Source organism: Euleptes europaea, chromosome 6 (assembly GCF_029931775.1).
Source record: "Euleptes europaea isolate rEulEur1 chromosome 6, rEulEur1.hap1, whole genome shotgun sequence".
NCBI lineage: Eukaryota > Metazoa > Chordata > Lepidosauria > Squamata > Sphaerodactylidae > Euleptes > Euleptes europaea.
In genome coordinates, this window is record NC_079317.1 from 88,135,530 (window position 1) to 88,154,477 (window position 18,948).

At 41.0% G+C, this 18,948-nt stretch overlaps 1 protein-coding gene across 1 annotated transcript in view; it reads right to left on the reverse strand.

The window, feature by feature from the left end:
- PIK3C2A (phosphatidylinositol-4-phosphate 3-kinase catalytic subunit type 2 alpha) overlaps positions 1-18,948 on the reverse strand; it is a 46,024-nt gene that overhangs the window by 14,038 nt on the left and 13,038 nt on the right. Inside the window, exons 8-22 of the mRNA XM_056851145.1 lie at positions 18,171-18,314; positions 17,605-17,647; positions 17,316-17,526; positions 17,092-17,214; positions 14,353-14,520; positions 12,463-12,571; positions 11,651-11,793; positions 9,805-9,993; positions 9,241-9,334; positions 7,879-7,973; positions 6,276-6,456; positions 5,251-5,355; positions 4,026-4,118; positions 2,607-2,736; positions 626-762 (exon numbers count right to left, since the gene is read on the reverse strand). Coding sequence (XP_056707123.1) covers positions 626-762; positions 2,607-2,736; positions 4,026-4,118; positions 5,251-5,355; positions 6,276-6,456; positions 7,879-7,973; positions 9,241-9,334; positions 9,805-9,993; positions 11,651-11,793; positions 12,463-12,571; positions 14,353-14,520; positions 17,092-17,214; positions 17,316-17,526; positions 17,605-17,647; positions 18,171-18,314 — 1,965 coding nt within the window. The remainder of the gene's footprint in view (positions 1-625; positions 763-2,606; positions 2,737-4,025; positions 4,119-5,250; positions 5,356-6,275; positions 6,457-7,878; positions 7,974-9,240; positions 9,335-9,804; positions 9,994-11,650; positions 11,794-12,462; positions 12,572-14,352; positions 14,521-17,091; positions 17,215-17,315; positions 17,527-17,604; positions 17,648-18,170; positions 18,315-18,948) is intronic.

Consider the following 18,948-nt stretch of genomic DNA (forward strand, 5'->3'; position numbering starts at 1 on the left):
GGCAGACTATGTTTATGGGCTGGTTTGCCAGTGCCTTCCCCAGTCATCTTCCCTTTACCCCCAGCAAGCTGGGTATTCATTTGACCGACCTCAGAAGGCTGGAAGGCTGAGTCAACATTGAGCCGGCTACCTGAAACCAACTGCCGTTGGGATCGAACTCAGGTCATGAGCAGAGCTTGGACTGTAGTACTGCAGCTTACCACTCTGCACCACAGGGCTCCTTGTATTAAGCTTATTAACCTAATAATTGATGCTGTAATTGATATTTAGACATCTTTCAGAAGGATTTTAAGCCCAGGTGGCCATCCAACATTGCTGTTCCTTTGCATCTGGAGACATTCAGGACTAGCATAAGGAACAAAGTGGGAGGGGGAACTGGAGGAAATTGCTGCCTTCCAAAGAGCTAAGTGTCCTGAAGTCTTTGGAAGCGCATGGTTGGATAAATGCCATTAGTTTATGTCAAAGTTCCTCTACACTGCACATATATTTTTAAATTATGACATATTCATAATTAAGTCATGATGTATTACTTTTTTAAGTCATTAGGACATAATATTCAGTATCTTATTTTTTAAAATAATAGTTTTATCATAAAAGTTCATGTTCTGAATCTGCAGGAACTTACCTTTTCATATTCTTCTTCAGTAGGGTTGTATTTTCTTAGCCATTCTGCAAGTGGCTTGTCTTTAAAGGATCCAGTCACCCCATATTCCACTTGAATTTTCCTAAGTGTATCTGAAGCTGGAACAAGCTCCACCATTCCTTTAGTTAAACATATTCAAAATATTTCTTAGCAAGAAGGTTCTATTTCTTTAATTATCATATGTTAACTTAGGTCTACTAAACACTTTATAAAGAAATATTTCTGTAAATCCATATAATTCACAGACCCAAAAAATAGAAATAGCAGCAGGAATACAAATTACAAATGCATTTTATCATCAATATATCTAACATGACCAAATATGTGGACACTTAAATCTGGACACTAAAGTAATGAACAGACAAGACAGATATTTCTACAAACCTGAAAAACAGCCCAGGTTTGCAGAAAAATCTGAAATCTTAAAAAAGGGGGTTAAATCCCCCCCCAAATGACAGAAGCATCACCTGTGGTTTTAAGAAATGAAAGCCCTCAGTGGCTGTTGCTGGCAACCACAGCAGTATTGCCAGTCTTCAAGACTTGGTTTCTCCCAGAAAAGGCAGGGAGAGGGGGCAGGGACCTCTGCAGAGCTGTTTTGGCCTTTGAAGGAGAACTCATCAGAAGGGTTGGCAACTTCCAGATGGTTGCTGGAGATCTCCTGGGATTACAGCTGATCTCCAGGCAACAGAGAGTAGTTCACCTGGAGAAAATGATTGCTTTGGAAGTCTCTCCCCTCTCCAAACCCCACCCTCCTCAGGCTCCACCCACAAAATCTCCAAGTATTTCTCAGTCCAGAGCTGGCAACCCTACTCATCAGGACCAGGCTTGGCAGCAACCACCAGGCGACATGCTACCATGTGACTTGCTTGACTCAACCAGGACTGGTTGCTCACTACTGTTCGACATCAGCCATTCCATAAAAGCTAGGGTGGTGTAACGGTTAGAATTCCAGACTAGAATATGAGAGGGCCGGGTTCAACTCTGCTGCAGAAGCTCAATGGGTGACCTTGGTCCAGTTACACATTCTCAGCCTAAATTACCTCACAGGTTTGTTGCTGAGGATAAAATGGGGGAGAGGAGAATAATGTAAAGCTGTTCTGGATCCCCGTTTTGGAGAAAAGCAGGGTTTAAATGAAATACTATAGGTGAAGATTGTGGGGGAGGTGATAAAAGGTAGGTTGGTTGGTGGGTGGGAAGGAAAGAAAGAAGTAGGGAAAGGTGAGGATATGGGTGTTGCCAGCAGGAGGGAAAGAGGAAATAGCGCAGGCAAGGGGATACAGGGGGAAATGAGGTGCCCCCTACAACTTCTTCTGACTTCTCCACTTGATTTTATATAATGTTAAAGCTCAGTTAAAGATTCTAAGTATACAAGGCAGCAAATCCAGTTTGATCCTTAATCAATGCACTTGAGTGAAATCAACAGCTCGCAGCCAAAAGACCATTAGCCATACTACTTCCTTAGTCTTACACAAGACAGGCTCCCCATGCAGCAGGGCACCCCACCCACCCACCCCAAGCAGTAATACCGAGGTTAGGAAAATGGCACACTGGGAAAAATTAGATTCTCATCCCCTCCTCCCGATACTGTGGTTCTGATCCCAAGATCACTCTCTCATCCTACGGCTTCTATTTTCCATTAAAATACACCATCTAGTTTCATCCCAAGATATCCTCATATACAAATATTTAACAGTTCTGTGTTAATGCTTTCTACAGCACATCTCTGACTAAGGAACACATTTTTTGCAATTACCCTGGACAGCTCAATCCATTTTACTCCCTAATAGTGCTACTTTAACTACAAAGCATCCCTCTTGCTTGTTTTGCAAATGCTGCATAATTAGAGCGGTACTCAGCCTTCCTGCTCTGAAGTTACCATCCCCACTGGGAATACAGACAGAGTAGATCAAGGCCAAGATGTCACAGAAGACCCCACACAGTAAGAACTAGGAATAGTTTGCACCTCTGTCTTTGCCAGTTGAAATACATTTAAAGATAACCATCCGCAGGTCCAGTCCTTCCTGTAACCAGATCTTATCCATGATTTTTATCATTTGCAAGGCCAACATATCCTGTCGCAGATCTTCCCCAACCTAAAATGGAACCAAGGCAGCAAATAAACAAAAGCGCTTTCCGCAGGACAAGCCTCATAGGCAAGGTGCACATTTTACTGCACAGGCACAGAAACTGGCCTTGTACACAGAATTCTGCATATATTTTTGATGATCTCATTTCCTGCTCGCTACATATATAAGCTTGGAGGGGAATGAGCAATGCCTGGGAAAATCTCAAAAGCTCGGAGAACAGTGTGACACTTTCCTGTAGAAAGGGATTCACACTGCCTTACGTAGCAGCTTTTTGGCCTTCCTCATTACTAGCAAAAGCACAGCCATTATGCACAGCCATGTTCTCAGGCTGTGTGCAAAGTAATACTTCATTCATAGGCCATTCAGCATTGGTTCTTCCAGCCATTTCGCCTCGACAAGTATGATGACAAAAGCTACAGTAGGATCCTAGAAATATGAAAATCTACTAGGTATATAGAAAGATTGTACCTGCCTACTGGGCATTTTTTCTCTGAACAGCAAGCCCCCACCCCACCCACCCTATGGCAGGTCATGAAATGTGTTTCAAACTAAAGTGATTGGTCATGCATCAAGGGTAGAAGGGGAGAAAGAAAAACAGAAGAGGGAGAGTTTGCTGCTTATAAAACTTGCCCAAAGTGTCACTGGGCTTGCAGAAGTAGATGCTAGCACTCTTAATATCTGGAAGGTGGCCTTGAACCAAAGTGACCATTTAACATATTCCTACACTTGTTTGCCCAAAGAGACAACCTGAATCGGTAGCCCGTGTCCTATTACACTGCGATCCTCATGCGCTTCCATGAGAAAAATTCCTGCTACCATTACTCAAGGATAGTCTAGCCCAAACAGATGTGGGCCTAGTGCGCTACCTACTAAGGGAGACAGTAACGCACATATAACACTGATGGTAGCAACATTCTTGGAAACCTCTCTAGGAGCGCTGCACTAAGCTCCCCCCACAGAGCTAAACTCTATTAAATAGACTACATAGCACTTTAAAAATCACAGATTTTAATTATTTTATTTATATTCTATTATTTAAATACTGTATTTTAATGACTGACTGGTGTATTTAAAATATCTATGCCAATAAAGGTTTTAATATATATTCCTACACTTCTACCTTCTATTGTCCAAGTCTTGCTTACTGATTCAGCCTTTGAATATGAAAATGAATTTCATATGTTGATGGATCAGGTACGTGTCATGAGAATCTAACAGATGTCAAAAGAACAATATTAATGAAATTTCTATTGCTATAAAGTTGTATTGGTCTAACTTGAACATGAAAAAGATACCTTAAACATAACATTAATTTCTTCTCCCAAGGGATCAGCATTCACCAAAGCAACTTTAAGAGGCACTGCATTCGAACTGAAGTAGGAACACGCCTGCCAAATACATTTTACATTGATTACGTTAAGGACAAGATTACTAACATTAAAATTAAAAGGACTGTAAACAGATTTAAGAATATTTAGTAAAATAACTTTATTATTTACTTTGTACCCCACTTTTCTCACCAATGGAGATACAAAGTGTCTTACATCATTCCTCTCCTGAGAAGATCTGATAAACAATTTTCAGAGTTATGGCAGTTTTGATTTATTTTTTAAGGCCACGTGCAAACAATTTATGTGTTTGACTCCACTCGGCTAGTCAATCTTTGTTAATGGTTTATTTAGTACTCACAGGTAAAAAGAAAAAAATATTGCAAAAAAAAGTGTGGCTTGCACAATGTCCTGTTCCTTCTTCATGAATGCACACCTACTTCTTTGATATCTTAGTATGTCAAAGCATTACAATTATGTTCCATTCACACTGGCAGAACATGTTACTTTTAGTGCTACCAAAAGACATATCAGAATCCCTTTTGATTACGGTTCTAGGTTACCACATCTCTTAGCCATGACAGAAAAATGCAAGCACCATCTTTACAGACGGAAGAGCCAGACTCAACAGCAAAGGCCTACTGCCTTCCCATGGCTCCGTGGCAGAGCATCTGCTTGGCATGCAAAAGGTCCCAGGTTCAGTCCCCGGCATCTCCAGTTAAAGGGACTAGGCAAGTAGGTGATGTGAAAGACCTCTGCCTGAGACCCTGGAGAGCCGCTGCTGGTCTGAGTAGACAATACTGACTTTGATGGACCAAGGATCTGATTCAGTATAAGGCAGCTTCATGTGTTCTGCCTATGAATTCCTCAGAGGTATCTGGCTGGCTGCTGTTGAAGTAGAAAATTGGACTAGATCAATCTTTGGCAGGGCAGCTATATTCCTAACTATCTTTTAAAGATTCAGGTTGTCCTTATGCCAAGTAGTTTGCCACTATCTATCTACAACAAGAGCTCTGCAATCACTTTGTCCCCTTTTCCTGGGCTTCTTGCTAAGTTTAATTTGTAACTCAACCAATCCACACGAACACAGTGTTAAAAAGACTGCCCAACCAGCATCAATTTTCATCTTCTCACCTTCTAGGCATAATCACATAAAGTACAATAAAATTGAAAATCTAGACACACACTATACCTTGACATTCAGTTCTTTTGCTACAAGGCTTGGACTAAGAGGCAAACGGCATTTGTTTTTTAAGAAAAACAACTGCACGCGTTCCATTCCACTTTGCAAGACAACCTGTTAATCAATAACATAACATTAAAAATTGACTAAACTTTCAGTATTTCACAAAGGTATCAATACATGCAAGAACTGTTTAATTATTCCTATATGTAAAGGTCATTCTTGGGAAAATAATTAAAAACGCTCTATTCCTGTGTGTGTCCTGACCTGGATAGCTCCAGGCTAGCCCAATCTCGTCAGATCTCAAAAGTTAAGCAGGGTTAGAGCATAGCTCATTAAAGAATTTTCTTTAATGGTTAGAGGGCCTTACATGAAAATTCTGGATAAGGTATTGAATAGTTATATCAGAGGGTAATTTTTAAAAAGGAATGAATATGTCAAGTCTCAGCCATCTTAGAGAGAAGCATCCCCTTTTCCTCCTTCCCTTCCCCTTTTTTGTTGTGTGAGTTTTGTTTTTCTTTCCCATAACTTGATGGTATCCTCTTTTATACTGGATGTAAGGTTATTATTTGGTTCTTTCGTTTATATTGTTGTGTAGTGGCTTTTTTGTTCTGTGTCTATATTTATATGTATATGTGTATATATTTAATTTTAAAAAATGTAATGTTCTTCAGTAAAAATGGAGGCTATCGTATTTTGGTCACGTCATGAGACGACAAGAGTCACTGGAAAAGACAGTCATGCTAGGAAAAGTTGAGGGCAGCAGGAAAAGAGGAAGACCCAACAAGAGATGGAAGCCACAGCCTTCAATTTGCAGGATCTGAGCAAGGCTGTCAAAGGTAGGACATTTTGGAGGACTTTGATTCATAGGGTCGCCATGAGTCAGAGGCGACTTGACGGCACTTAACACACACACACACAATGTTCTTCAGGGACCCCCATCCTGTGGGGCTGTAATACGAACACTGACCCAAACATTTTGGTAGTCCAGCTGGCTCTCACTGACACACACAAAACCCACGAGCTTGACCAACCTGTCTGGCAGATCCACTCGTTTGCTTTACTTTTTCTGCCACCATTCCCAGGATCTGTACCAGTCTTGTCTGCTTTTCCAGCTCTTCTCTAAGTCTTCTCCCACAGATTGAAAGGAAGACACCAAGGATATGCTCATACCTTACACCATATCTGACATCATGCAAGGTGTCCTTTAGTAACCTGAAATATTACATAATATTTGTGAAGGAACCCAAGTACACATGTGTTCCTCGCTAGATACGTGCGTGTAAAGTGCACGCATATCTAATGTGATCTTTTACTTTATTTTCGTTAGTCCACTGCCTGTCTTCTATTAAGTTTTTGTTTTGTATTTGAGATGTTATAAAGAGAAACAAACAATATGTTGTTTCCCTTTATAACATCTCAGGTGTGCAGTTCATGCATCTGAAGGAAGCTCCAGCTTATCAGTTACATGCTGCAATAATTTTAAAGTACCACAAGTCCCTAGGTTGGGTTCATGTATCACAGAGCTTTGTGACAGAAGCAGTAAAAGGGGGAAGGGAAAAAGAGAAAAGATAATAAAAACTAGGCATATGTACATACCATCCATGTCATACATTACTTTGTATGCACAGTGACATGAGAAAATCAACATCGTTATGGAATAGGAATCTCCATTTGGATTCCTGTTGGTCTCCCTCTACAGAACTACACATGCTACATGAGGTGCTCAGGTTCTACACTGGAATCATACCTGAGAACTTTAGAGAAACGTGTGGTACCATACAGTTTTGTTCTTACATTTGAATTGTAGTCCATACTTGAAACCTGGTATTCGTGTAACTTGGGTACCGCTACAAGCATTTTATGATTTAGCAAGGAATCCTGAACAGGTCTACTCAATAGGGCTTACCCCCAGGAAAGTATTCTTAGGAATGCACTGTAGGTAACCTCTGTAAACTAGATTAATTCGATTTTCTCTGGAACGCATCTTGTTCATGATGGAATGGTTTGTGACTGCACTTGAGAGACTGACTGTAAACATTGGTGCTGGTTACTGACCTGTAATCTACCCTGTTACATCAGACTATCAGTCCAGAAGGACACGAGGAAGCAAATGTACAGCACCTTTTTCATTACATCCAAATAAAAATGATTTCTAGTGGTGGCAGTACCAATTTTTCTGCTCTATAAGGAACTATGATTCTCAACAGTAATGCACTTTGGTTCTCAAACTAGCTAACCAGGAAGGTAGGGAAAGGCACCAATGCTGGAAATAAAACAGGAAAACCTTAAAAGTATCCTAAAATGAATTTTAATGTGTCTTATTAATATCAGAAAGTTTGGCATGAGCAGTTTGGAAGTTTTCTTGCATTGCATTTACAATTAATTTATCCCTGCCTGGTAAACGTCGGGATGTGACGTCACCCCATAGGTCAGGAATGACCCGGTGCTTGCACAGGGGACCTTTACCTGACTAAGAAAAACCACAAAATGCATTGTGGCCTGTTCAAATTGCTTTTGGGCACCTTATATGGTTTTCCTTCCCCTCTTTCTGCCCTCTAGTTAGCTGATCAGCTAATTCCATTTTTTTAAATCTGCCTTAAAGCAGAAGAAAAAAAGAGATGCAAATATTCTTACCAATAGAGATAGTGTGCTACTCGAATATTTCCTAATGCTCGGGCCAGAAGGAATCTGACTAGAGCGCTGTCCAGGTAGGTTTCATATTTTAGTGCCTATGAATTTAAAAAAAAAAAAGATTAAAAAATCAAAATCAAGGTTTTACCCAACAGAATAACAGGCTAAGATTTAAAATCAGCTTGAGTTACTATCGCAGTTATAATGCTGATTAACGGCAAACTCAGCTGGCTTTGGGAGAGCCAGACACCTGCAATTTTAGAGATATTCCAGGTGAAAAATATTTTGCAGACACAAATGATCATTAATTAAAAAAAACTAATTCTATATGACTTTTAGCTAGTCCAATGAAGGAAGAAATAACCTCAGTTTTCAGCAGCCTTTCAAATATTTCTCCAGTCTTTCTTCTTGCCTCAGCAATTCCTACCTGCATTTTTTCCCCAGAAGCCCCCCTCCCCCAACTGCTGGTGCACTATTTTAGCAACCAGGATCCCTTTCGACTGCTGCATCTAACTAACGAAGAACACAGCAAGATGGTGGCTGCATGAAGTCTCATGGTATTGTGGCACCAGGATTTTCTTTCTTGGCCCTTAATGCCAGGAGGGAAAGACACAGCTTTACATGCTCATATGTCCACTATATGTTTACATGACACTCCTTGTCATCCTGAACAGGAACACAGTATACATTATCTGAGTTTTGTTTAGCTTTAAAGCAGCAGCATAGGCAACTTGGGCAGAATGGATGTGGCGGGGTAAAGTAAGTGGGAAATTACTTGCTTTATGAGACCACTATCTACCGGCTTCACATATTTTTTTAAAATCGTCATCTACCTTTATTGCTCATTGACAGTCTTAAGCATTTACATTGTACAAGGGAAACAGCTTTACAAAAACAGCTTGATCCCATTTAAGCTTAGCACAGAACAGAACCATTTTGTTGTGACAATTTTACAGCCATTACAGGCGTTAGATATTTCACAATCTGATAAATTTTCTGGGTATCAGCATCGAGATCAGACAAGAGGAACCTTACTTTCAGAACAAACCGTACTTAACCTTACTTTTGGAACAAAGTCTATTGATGGCAAGAACAGTCCAATTTATTGAAGGGCGGCTTACTGAGATGACTGACTTATTAAGCAAACTGCTAGCATTCTTCCCAGTTACTCCCCCACCCCATAAGACTGACATCACTTTTAAACCAAACACCACAAGAACTTTCTGCTTCACATAAATAGCAAACTAGCTCTGGATACATCTGCCACATAAATGTCTTGTCTTCCATGAATAACCCATATTTTGTTTAAAAAAAGGTAAATGCAAACAAAAAGGGTCCCCATTTCATAGGCTGAGTATACCTCACCTGCACAAACTGGGGAAGCAAATCTACAAGTTCATCGTCACTTATTGCCTCAATCCACTGTACAGCTCTTGTTCTTACTTCCTGATCTGCAAAACTTCAAAATATACACAAGATCGGTTCTGAACAGTCCATCCCTCAAGGCAAATGTAAATGTTTATTGACACGGCACTAGCCAAACAATATATACTCTTACAAAACTCATGACAACAACATAAAATTCCTTACATAGAAGTTAAAAGATTAATATTCATTTAAGTTTCCGAGGCCCACTCTAGGAGCGAGTCTTGCAAACGAATGCACAAAATTTAGCAACCTGCTTTGTGACTGAGGCATCCCCCTCCCAAAGTAAGTACTCGGTTTTTCCCTCTTCAGAGCTAGCAGTAGTTTTTTTTTTTAAGTGAGGGAACTATGAACTTTAGTCTAGCTTCCTCATTAAAGGGACACTTAAGGAAAGCATGTTTGACTGTGTCCATTTCTCCCAACCTGAAGGCTTTGTGAGTCTTTTGTGGAGGAATCATTTATCTCCACGTCTATACAGAAGATGTCGTAATATATTTGACTTACTTCTTGTCCAGTAATTCTAGGGCCGTCAGAGGTGGTAAGGGAGGCCACTGTTGAAGCACTGAATATATTTCGGGGAGATTGGTCCAGTCCCAGTTTGGGGCACTTGCTAGCACCTTTGGAAGACTGTTCGCATCTGTGTGGCAATAACGTCGCTTTTCCCACAAAAAGGCTTTATTCTTTCTAGACAGTCTTAAAAAATATCACAGCAGCTTATTAGTTCATTGCAATATAAATGTAGCCACAACAATTAAAGGCTCTCCAAAATGTGTTTTATCGCCACTTGCTCTCTCAGAAGAAAAAAAACAAACACCCAAAAATTTGAGACAACGCTGTTACATTTCACTGATGCTCTAAGAAAGAAAAGTGTAATTCAAGCTTCACTTGGGGAGAAGTATTACAACAGGTATGCAGGATTAAGATGCAAAGTGGGTGGAATGGGCTCCTTCCCATCTCCCCTTCTGCACTAGGGCTAGGCACTTCTGCAAGTCTTCCTCACCACATTACTTATGCCAGGTGAGTGGCAGCCCGGAGTGGAGAGGGGGAGGCAGGAGACACCAGCCTTGTTACATGAGGCAGGCAGAGGGAGCAGCCCAGCAGACAGGCTGGCTAGTGAGTGGGCAGCCTGGTGAGCAGGGGGAAAGGATGGGATGCCCTCCAACAAACTTCACAGGTCTCCCTTGTACCCCCATTACCCCTGTAAATTCAGGAGCTCAAGAGGCATTATGTAAGTTCTGGACAATTAAGGGCAGTCATATAGAAGTCATTGTGGTAGTCAATTAACCCTCAGCTTTACAGAAGCATGTGCAATGGTGCAGGACCCATATTACCCGGACAGGGTAAAGACAGCATATCAGATAATAGATAAGCTCCTTGTCATGGGCATCACCTGAGTTTCCTAAAGTAATGATGGGTCTATAACCGATGGCAAGTTGAAACTTGATCTCTTGGGGGAGGGGTACACCAGCCCCATCCATGACCGTCTCCAAATGCCTGCCCCTACTTGCGTCTTACATGGATTCAGTCTGTTCTCCATCTGCTAAGTAACACCTTTCAAGCATCGTTCCAGTGCCAGAATTGATGCTTTGCAATATGAAATGCAGGTGTCTTTAAGATATTTATGACAACTTGCTCCAACAATCCAGATGATCCTTACCCGATACATTTTTAAACAATGATAACAAAAGGGATTGTTGCAGGTGTCCTTTATGTGTAAGTTCCCAAGACATAGGAAAAAACATTTTCCAATTCCACCTTCTGCACATACCCAGGGAAACTGAACATGACAATCTCAGGGCTATTCCAAGAGATGTGAAAGGGTCTGCTGGCCCATAATGAAAAGAAGAAGGTTGAAAATAAATTAACCCACTTAGATTTTAGAGCTTAACCCACCATGGATTCCATAGCAATCTTGGTTCTAAATACAAGGCTACAAGCAAGGCTGAAAAGGTAAAAAGTGTCCCAACTATCAGCTTCCCCAAAAGACAAGGTCATCCACATTTGTCCTAGAATTCTGTCAATGCCCAGATTATATGTACAACAAAAGTACATTTTAAACTGATTTGTCATGTATGACATTCAACAGGTTGGTTGCGTGCCCTCCTACATTGCAGTATACATGCTGTAGGGATTTTGTCATGCTTCAAGGAATCCTATGACCAAAAGGGAAAGGGTTAAGCTTGATATAAAAAGCAAATTATTTTGCATCAATAAGACAACAATTTAAGGTATAGCCAAAATGCTGTACAATCAAACAATTTGCTGAAGTTACAGATTTTCAAAATTCAGCAAATTAAAAATATGGGAACAGCAAAGTTAACAAAATACATAGCAATGCAATGTGACACACCCAAGAGTACCCTCTTTGGAAAAAATGGAAAGAAGACGGTCTCTTGAATCTTTTCCTAATGTGTCTATAGAACAACACGTGGAACTATTTGCAGCTTGTGGAGTCTTGTATATAACATCAAATGGTAAGGAAGGGAAGTCAACCTAAATAAATAAAAAAAATACATTTCTAAGCAAGCAATAACATGGAATCTCCTCCTGATGGTTTCAAATCCAATATGCAAATACCAACAGGAACTTTAGCTTGCTATCTCAATCCAACCCCTTACCATTCCACCAATATGCAGACCAGGCCTCTTATATTACCTTTTCAAATATTATAGACACACCTATACAAAGATGTGTTCATTTCATTAAAAAATATGGTACACTCACAGAAATTCAAGATTTACAAAATGACATGACCTGTGATACATGGCACTGTTCATAAGAAAACAAAATGCATAAACAAACAAGACTCATAAGACACAGAGAGCTTGAAGTCTGAATCTCATTCAAGCAACCCCCAAGATGTTTGTACATCTTTGGGGTTGCTTGAATGACTGGAGTGGAGGTGGCTCTGTATTACTCTGCAATTAGGAAGAAACGAGGATGGAAGCTTTTGTCCCTTGCAAATCCTCCAGATTTGTACACATATACAAGAACGAGAAAGGGGGAAAGTGTATGTTCCAATACCGTTTTGCAAAGTGCTCCAAGGACAAAATACATATAGCACTTCATTCCTATGTGTGAACACATGCATGTCACTAGAAAAGGGACCATTAATTGGTGCTGTCAGAATTCCAGACAATGGCATCAAAGCAATATCCCTACCTGCAATACTATTCTTTCCATCACACTTCCTTTTTTAAGGGCTATTCCAGGCACAATGTTTGTGGAAGTTGTCCAAAGGTGTAAAAGTTTAGTTCCACAAGTCAACATTCTAAAGGCACCAAACAAAGAACAATTACATTATGCATACTCCAATTCAAATGGGGGGAAAAAACAATTAGGCAGAATTACCTATCAGTTACAAAGTGATGGCAGTCTGCATACAAAAACAACCAGATTCAGAGCAAACATAAGCAACTGCGACTATATTCAACATTAAAAAGTATGTCATTTTAGAGAATCATGTAAGGCCCAGTTCAGATACTTTAGCAACGGAAGACATACATCCTTCCCCTCCCCCACACATAAGGGAACATGTAATGTCTGTGCTCCATGCAGAGGTCCATACACACAAAAACCTCATTATAACATCTGCCTCCACCACTTTCTGGCACGACTAAGCATTTAAAAGACTAACTACTTAGCATTTGTAAACAGTTTCTCAAAAGTTTATGTACTGTTACACTTGCTCAAGGCTGAGTGTGCGGCTGCTGGAACGGTGGCAACAGCCATTTCTTTTAGCCCTGACAGCTGAAAAAAGGGCCCCATGAGGACTTGCTAGGATTGAAACTCTCATTCCTTCTTCTGCAGATCCCTGCTTCCCCCTTGCTTTATTTTCTCGTTCTAACAGTTTCAACTCTGTGCATTCCTGCCTCCCTGCTTTCTTTCATTTTCCTACTCTCTCCTCCCCCAACTATCCTCAAAATAATTTTGTTTTCCCCTTCTTGTTGCCCTTGTCTCCCCCTCCTCCTTGCCAGTCTTCCTGCTTCCCCACTCTGCATTCCCTGTACTTCATATTTCCCTCGTCTTCTCCTGCTCCCTTGTCTACTTATTTGCTATCACTGCTGGGTGCCATTTTGGATTACTATAGCAACCCAAAACCATGCTGGAAAATCCCCCCATGTGAAATCACTGTTTTTGGAGGGTATAAACCCCCTAATTTTTTTAAGGTCAGTTTGCCAAAACACCTATCTTTGCTCTGGGTGACACCACAGCGCCATCAATTAGAATTCGATATATGATAGAATTAGTTATCTTTGCATTATGATATAATCAACTAAACTGTGTGTATTAAAACAAGTCACCAATGAAACAACAGCAAGACATCAAATCAATCTGATACTCAGGACAATAACTGACCAATAGATACCTAGTAGACGTAGTTTTAATGAAGGGGAAAATGTACTCGGAAATTTCAGGATTATGTGCTAGCAGTGGCCTGATAAAGGCCTAATTATCAATAGCTGTAATTCATTGGATTAGGCTTCCTAAATCTTAATTACTTCAATAATTTCTCTACAGGATTAAAGGAGGTTTTAATTAGGACCCCAAATTATCTCAGCTTCAAAACAATTATATCCATTATAGACCACTTACACCGTGGGCTGATTATGATGTAACGCTTCTCAAGAAGAAATACTTCTTGAATATGCGTGCGTGTGTGTGTGTAAAATGCTGTCAAGTCGCAGCCAACCCCATAGGGCTTCCAAGGCAAGAGAGGAACACTGGTGGTTTGCCATTGCCTTCCTCTGTGTAGCGACCCTGGTATTTCTTGGTGGTCTTCCATACAAATTCTAACCAGGTTGACCCTGCTTGGCTCCTGTGATCTGACAAGATCAGGACAGCCTGGGCCATCCAGAATATACTGCTCAAGATTAGGAAGTGGCAAGAATCTAGCATCCCTATTGCAGAATCCAAATGTATTTTCCTTTCTAATTTGACTGGGTTCTTCGATTCTCCCATGTAGACTCATTACAGAGGACAACTGTTAAGATGAAGTATGCACCTTGACATTCTATACAATTTTGCCAAGGAAGACATTTTTATACTTACTGTTTAAAGTCAAAGAGAGGTAAGGAAACTTGACCCAACATCTCTGGGCCTTTTCTCTGTTTATTTGTATCAGGAGAACTTCCACCATTCTGATTTAATATTCCAAAGAGTGTAATGCATAAAATAGATTCTAATGGCAACTGAGAGATCTGGATTGGAAAAATTATCCTGTAAAGGAAGAATACTGGCTTGTTAGGGATTACTACTTTGTTTTGAAAAGTACTATTCAAATACTACTTTACGGTACTACTTTTCCAATGTCAAAAAAATGTAGGGGGGCTGTTTTGCCACAACCTCTCAAACCATACCTCTCATGAAACTCCCTCTTAAACCAGCAAAAAACTATAATAAAAGGATTATAGAGGGGGCAACGAGAAAAGTCATGCATTGGCACACTGCTGGAAAACCTTTTTTTTTTTAATGTGAAGGTGTCTTCAAGTAGGATCAATTTTCATACACTATTTGTATAGGGAATTGTTTACATGAGCAACAAACAAGCATCTCTTTTCGCCCTGAGCAAATGTCTCATGCATGACTAACCTCAGACAGGATTTTCGATTTCCTATATGGAAGTGACTGCTGTATAGAAAATTACATCACAGTTTTTCTTTGTTCGCATATCTGACAGAATTAGAAATAGACAAGTAAGCAGAGAGGGAAAGCTGCTATGTTCTTTTCAGGACTGCCCCCACTTGCCTGCTTTCTCTCTCTGGCATGGGGTGGAACAGCAGGTGGGGAAGGAGGAGGCACCGCTGCTTGCTTACTTTATCTCCTGTGTGGTAGCTTGGATAAATGAAGGGGGGAAAGCAACAGCAGAAGGGCTTCCTCCTCCTGGCCACCATGGCTTGTCTGTCGTTGTTTCCTAGCTGGCTGGCAACTATGGACTGACGGGGAAAGCTGCTCTGCTACCTCCTTGTTCCAGCCACTGCTGCAGCCATGCTACCCATCACCTTTTTTCCTTACACTAACAGCAACAATGTCTTATTTATTTTGTTCCTCCCACGACCCTGCTTGCTTGCCATTCTCGTCAGTCTGGTTTGTTCCCCTCTACTATTGACCTCCTTCACCCCCACTCCTGCAGAGGCAATGAGATCAGCTTTCTGTCCCAAGATCTGCTTCCTAGCTTATCTTCTCTAGTTTTAAATTTTTTGTGTGTGGTAATACCCTTAATTTAAAAAAAAAGATTTTTCTGCAAACCTGGGATTTGTAGACAGATCTCAGTTCTGTGTACACAGCTCCCATCTGCGGATCCACATCTGGTCCCATGTTGAGAATTAGATATAACAAGTAGGAACCAGCAAGAAACCTGTGGCAGCAGCTATCCCATTCCCCCCATATCTGCTTCTTCCCTTCTCCCCTTCCTTTTCTCTCACTCTTTCTCCTTCCTGCTACTATTTTTTGTACTCTATCTCTCCCCCCATGCCTGTCACTTCCTCTCTGTTCCTACCCCCTCCATCACTTGCTCTTTCTGCCCCCCATCACCCTCTTGGCCTCCCATGCCCTTCCTCTCCCCCTCCCACAGCAGCAGCGGTGGCAGTGGCTCCCTTGAAATCACAACATATCTCCAAACTACAGAGAGCAGTTCCCCTTAGGGTTCCCAGCTCCAGGTTGGGAAATTACTCAGGATTTCAGACTGGAGCCTTGGGAGGGAGAGGTTTGGGGAGGGAAGCGACTCAGCAGGATATATAATGCCATACAGTTCACCTTCCAAAGCAGTTATTTCTCTGTCATCTGGAGATCACCCAGAATTACAACCGAACTCCAGATGACAGAGATCAGTTCCCTTGGAGTAAAGGGTGGACTCAATGGCATTATACCCTGCCGAGGTATCTTCCTTTTAGAACCCTTGCCCTCCTCAGACGTCACCGCAAAATCTTCAAGAATTTCCCAACCTGGAGCTGGAAACCCTAGGCCTGGCCCCAGTGAGTTCTCCAAAATATGCTTGGAAAGGTCCTTTCCCCGTCTTTACTGCCAGAAAGTGAGACTTGAAAACTGTGGTTGCCTAGCAACAGCCGAGGGAATCTCTTGCTTAAAGCTACAGGCACCCCTTTTATCATTTCCAAATTTTTTAAGCCCCCACAATGTTTTTTTTTTTTTTATTTCAGATTTTTCTGCAAACCTGGGACCCTTTTCAGGTTTGCAAAAAGATCTGTCTTGCCCGTTCACAGCTTGAGTCACTAGATTTAAGTAACCGAAGATTTGGCCAACTTTGCTATTAGAATATGAAGTGGCAAGATAGGTGTCTGACATAATTACAGTATTATAAACTTTTAAGTATCTATATTACCCAATATGATTTGATTTCTATAAGGGATCAGGATAGTTGAAAGAAACAGTTGGGTTGAGATGACAGTGAGTCAGGGTGGAGCTCAGGGGATAGGATTTTGATATGTTTTTCTAAATTGATAGGAAAAGTTTGTAGAAATAGAATAAAATAATTAACTCAGTAATTATCAACCTTTGCTAATGTTTGGGCTTAACTCACCCTATGTGGAAGTCTAAGCTCACCCCTTGTGGAAGTCTAAACTTTTTGGACAGTTTACTGAAGAGATAAGCATACTAATCTTTATATAGGCCTGTAAGTTCTATCCTAGAAAGGGGGTCTCAGCAGGCAGGGGATCATGCGGTGATCCCAGAGAGGGGGAAAGTTTCCAGGGTTCACCTCGGTGCTTCATAATTATATAATATTCCAACAAGCAAAATCAAAATACTTGAATTCAGAAACTAAAAGTCACTTACAATTCATCCCATTTAATCAAATAGAAGAAATTCTTGTATGTGCCAACTTTCTTGGAGTGCACGGGTTTGAACAGATCTCTTCCATTGTGGGTCAAAGAACAAACCAAATAGTATTTTTCGTAACTGGAAAGAGACACAGTGTTACAAATCAAAACACTTAGATGTACACATTTGGAGACCAGGGGTGGGGGGGTGTTTACATTTTAGTTTAACAAACTACTCACGTTGAGATCCAGCCGCTGAGAATTCCATGAGCAGCAAATATTGTGAACTGGAGGTGCTCTGTGGTGGTCCATGCTTCTTTAGTGCTTGCATCATTCTTTGGAGTGCATGCAGCGTTGCTGCATGAATTCAAGTAGAGGTGGAGAAGGGCATAGATGGCTGAGGTCAGCTGATCTATGCTTGTTTGCAGAGGGTTGGCAGGCTGTGACGAAGCTAGATTGCAAGATATATTTTTTTAGGAAACAATAACTAAAGGAAGCACTGAGACAAAAGACTAAGATACACTCTTACCAACTGCATCCTTGCTGGTATCATCAGAAGACGGCAAAGGCACCTGTACAAAATGACGTGAAAAAATGTAAGCATCCCCACAATTGAAAAGCCTTTGACACATTATACTATAAATGCCTGAAACATTCATAAGCGTTGATCTGTTTAGCAAAGTATTCTTGCAAATATGAACAAACAAGCTCAATTTTAACAATGAAATGTCACTTTAGGTCTGTAGAGATCAACCAGGGATTCTTTTCTTCCAACTGCCAAGTTATGGGCCCTTCCCACTGTCCCCACTTTACTGTGAATGGCCGGCAGTGCACGTGGGACTGGGCGGTTCTTTTCACTCTTACCAGACAAAGCAGTTTAAAAGGTGGAACTGTAGTAACAGATCAACCTTGCCTTCTCCAAAGTAAATACTTCACAGTCTTCTGAGGAGGAAAGGAAGAATTTTCCTTCCCATGCAGTGTGTTTCTTTTGGAAAGTAACAGAAGTATGTGACTCACTATCAAATTGCCAGCAGTTGATTTTTTCCCCTGGGTTTGGAATGTTTGCTATGAACACAACATGACTGCAGTAATTACCTCAGGACTTTTACTCCTTGGAAGATTAACTGTTCTTCTTAACCTCTTTACAGACGTCGTAATTGCAGGGGTCTCTACCCCATCCAATGTAGAACAAATTTTTTTAACAGTCTTAATGATCTGTTCTACTGCTTTAAGTTGATTCTGACGAGAGAAGCACACGACCAGCAATTAAAACTTAAAAAAATAAGGATGCTTTAGTGCTAGATCAACAGTATTCAAACATTTATGAACACAAACAAGTTTTATAACCAAATAACTGCCAGAACAGCCTAGCTCACTGAAACAAAGGGGGCATTTACCCAAGTATTGCAGGCTTGAAGGAAGCACGCAGTTTTTCTGGCAGCCTGCCACTGGAGGAGCAAAGGATCAGACGTCTCTTCAGGATGTCCACATCCCATTAGTAGTTATAGCATAGCATAAACATTTGGATGTAAGCTCAAACCAGACTGTTTCTGGGTCTTTTCTTCAGCAATTTCTCTTTCCCAAGTGCCCCCAAAACCCATCCAACTGGGATAATAGCTGTAGGGATGGGATGTACTTTTAATATTATATGCCTACCAGCAGAATTGGAAGAGGGTTATATCATATATCGGTTTCCAGTAGCCAGCGGAGTACCAAACAGCAATACTCCCAGCACAAACTGAGAGGAGAGCCTTGCTGTGCCTACACAGTGGCTCCCAGCAATCAAACACTAGCTTACACCACTGCTCTCTAAAGTTCCATCTCTTAAATCCCACCCCAATCAAGTGCACTGAGGAATGCCTTATCCCCAGTC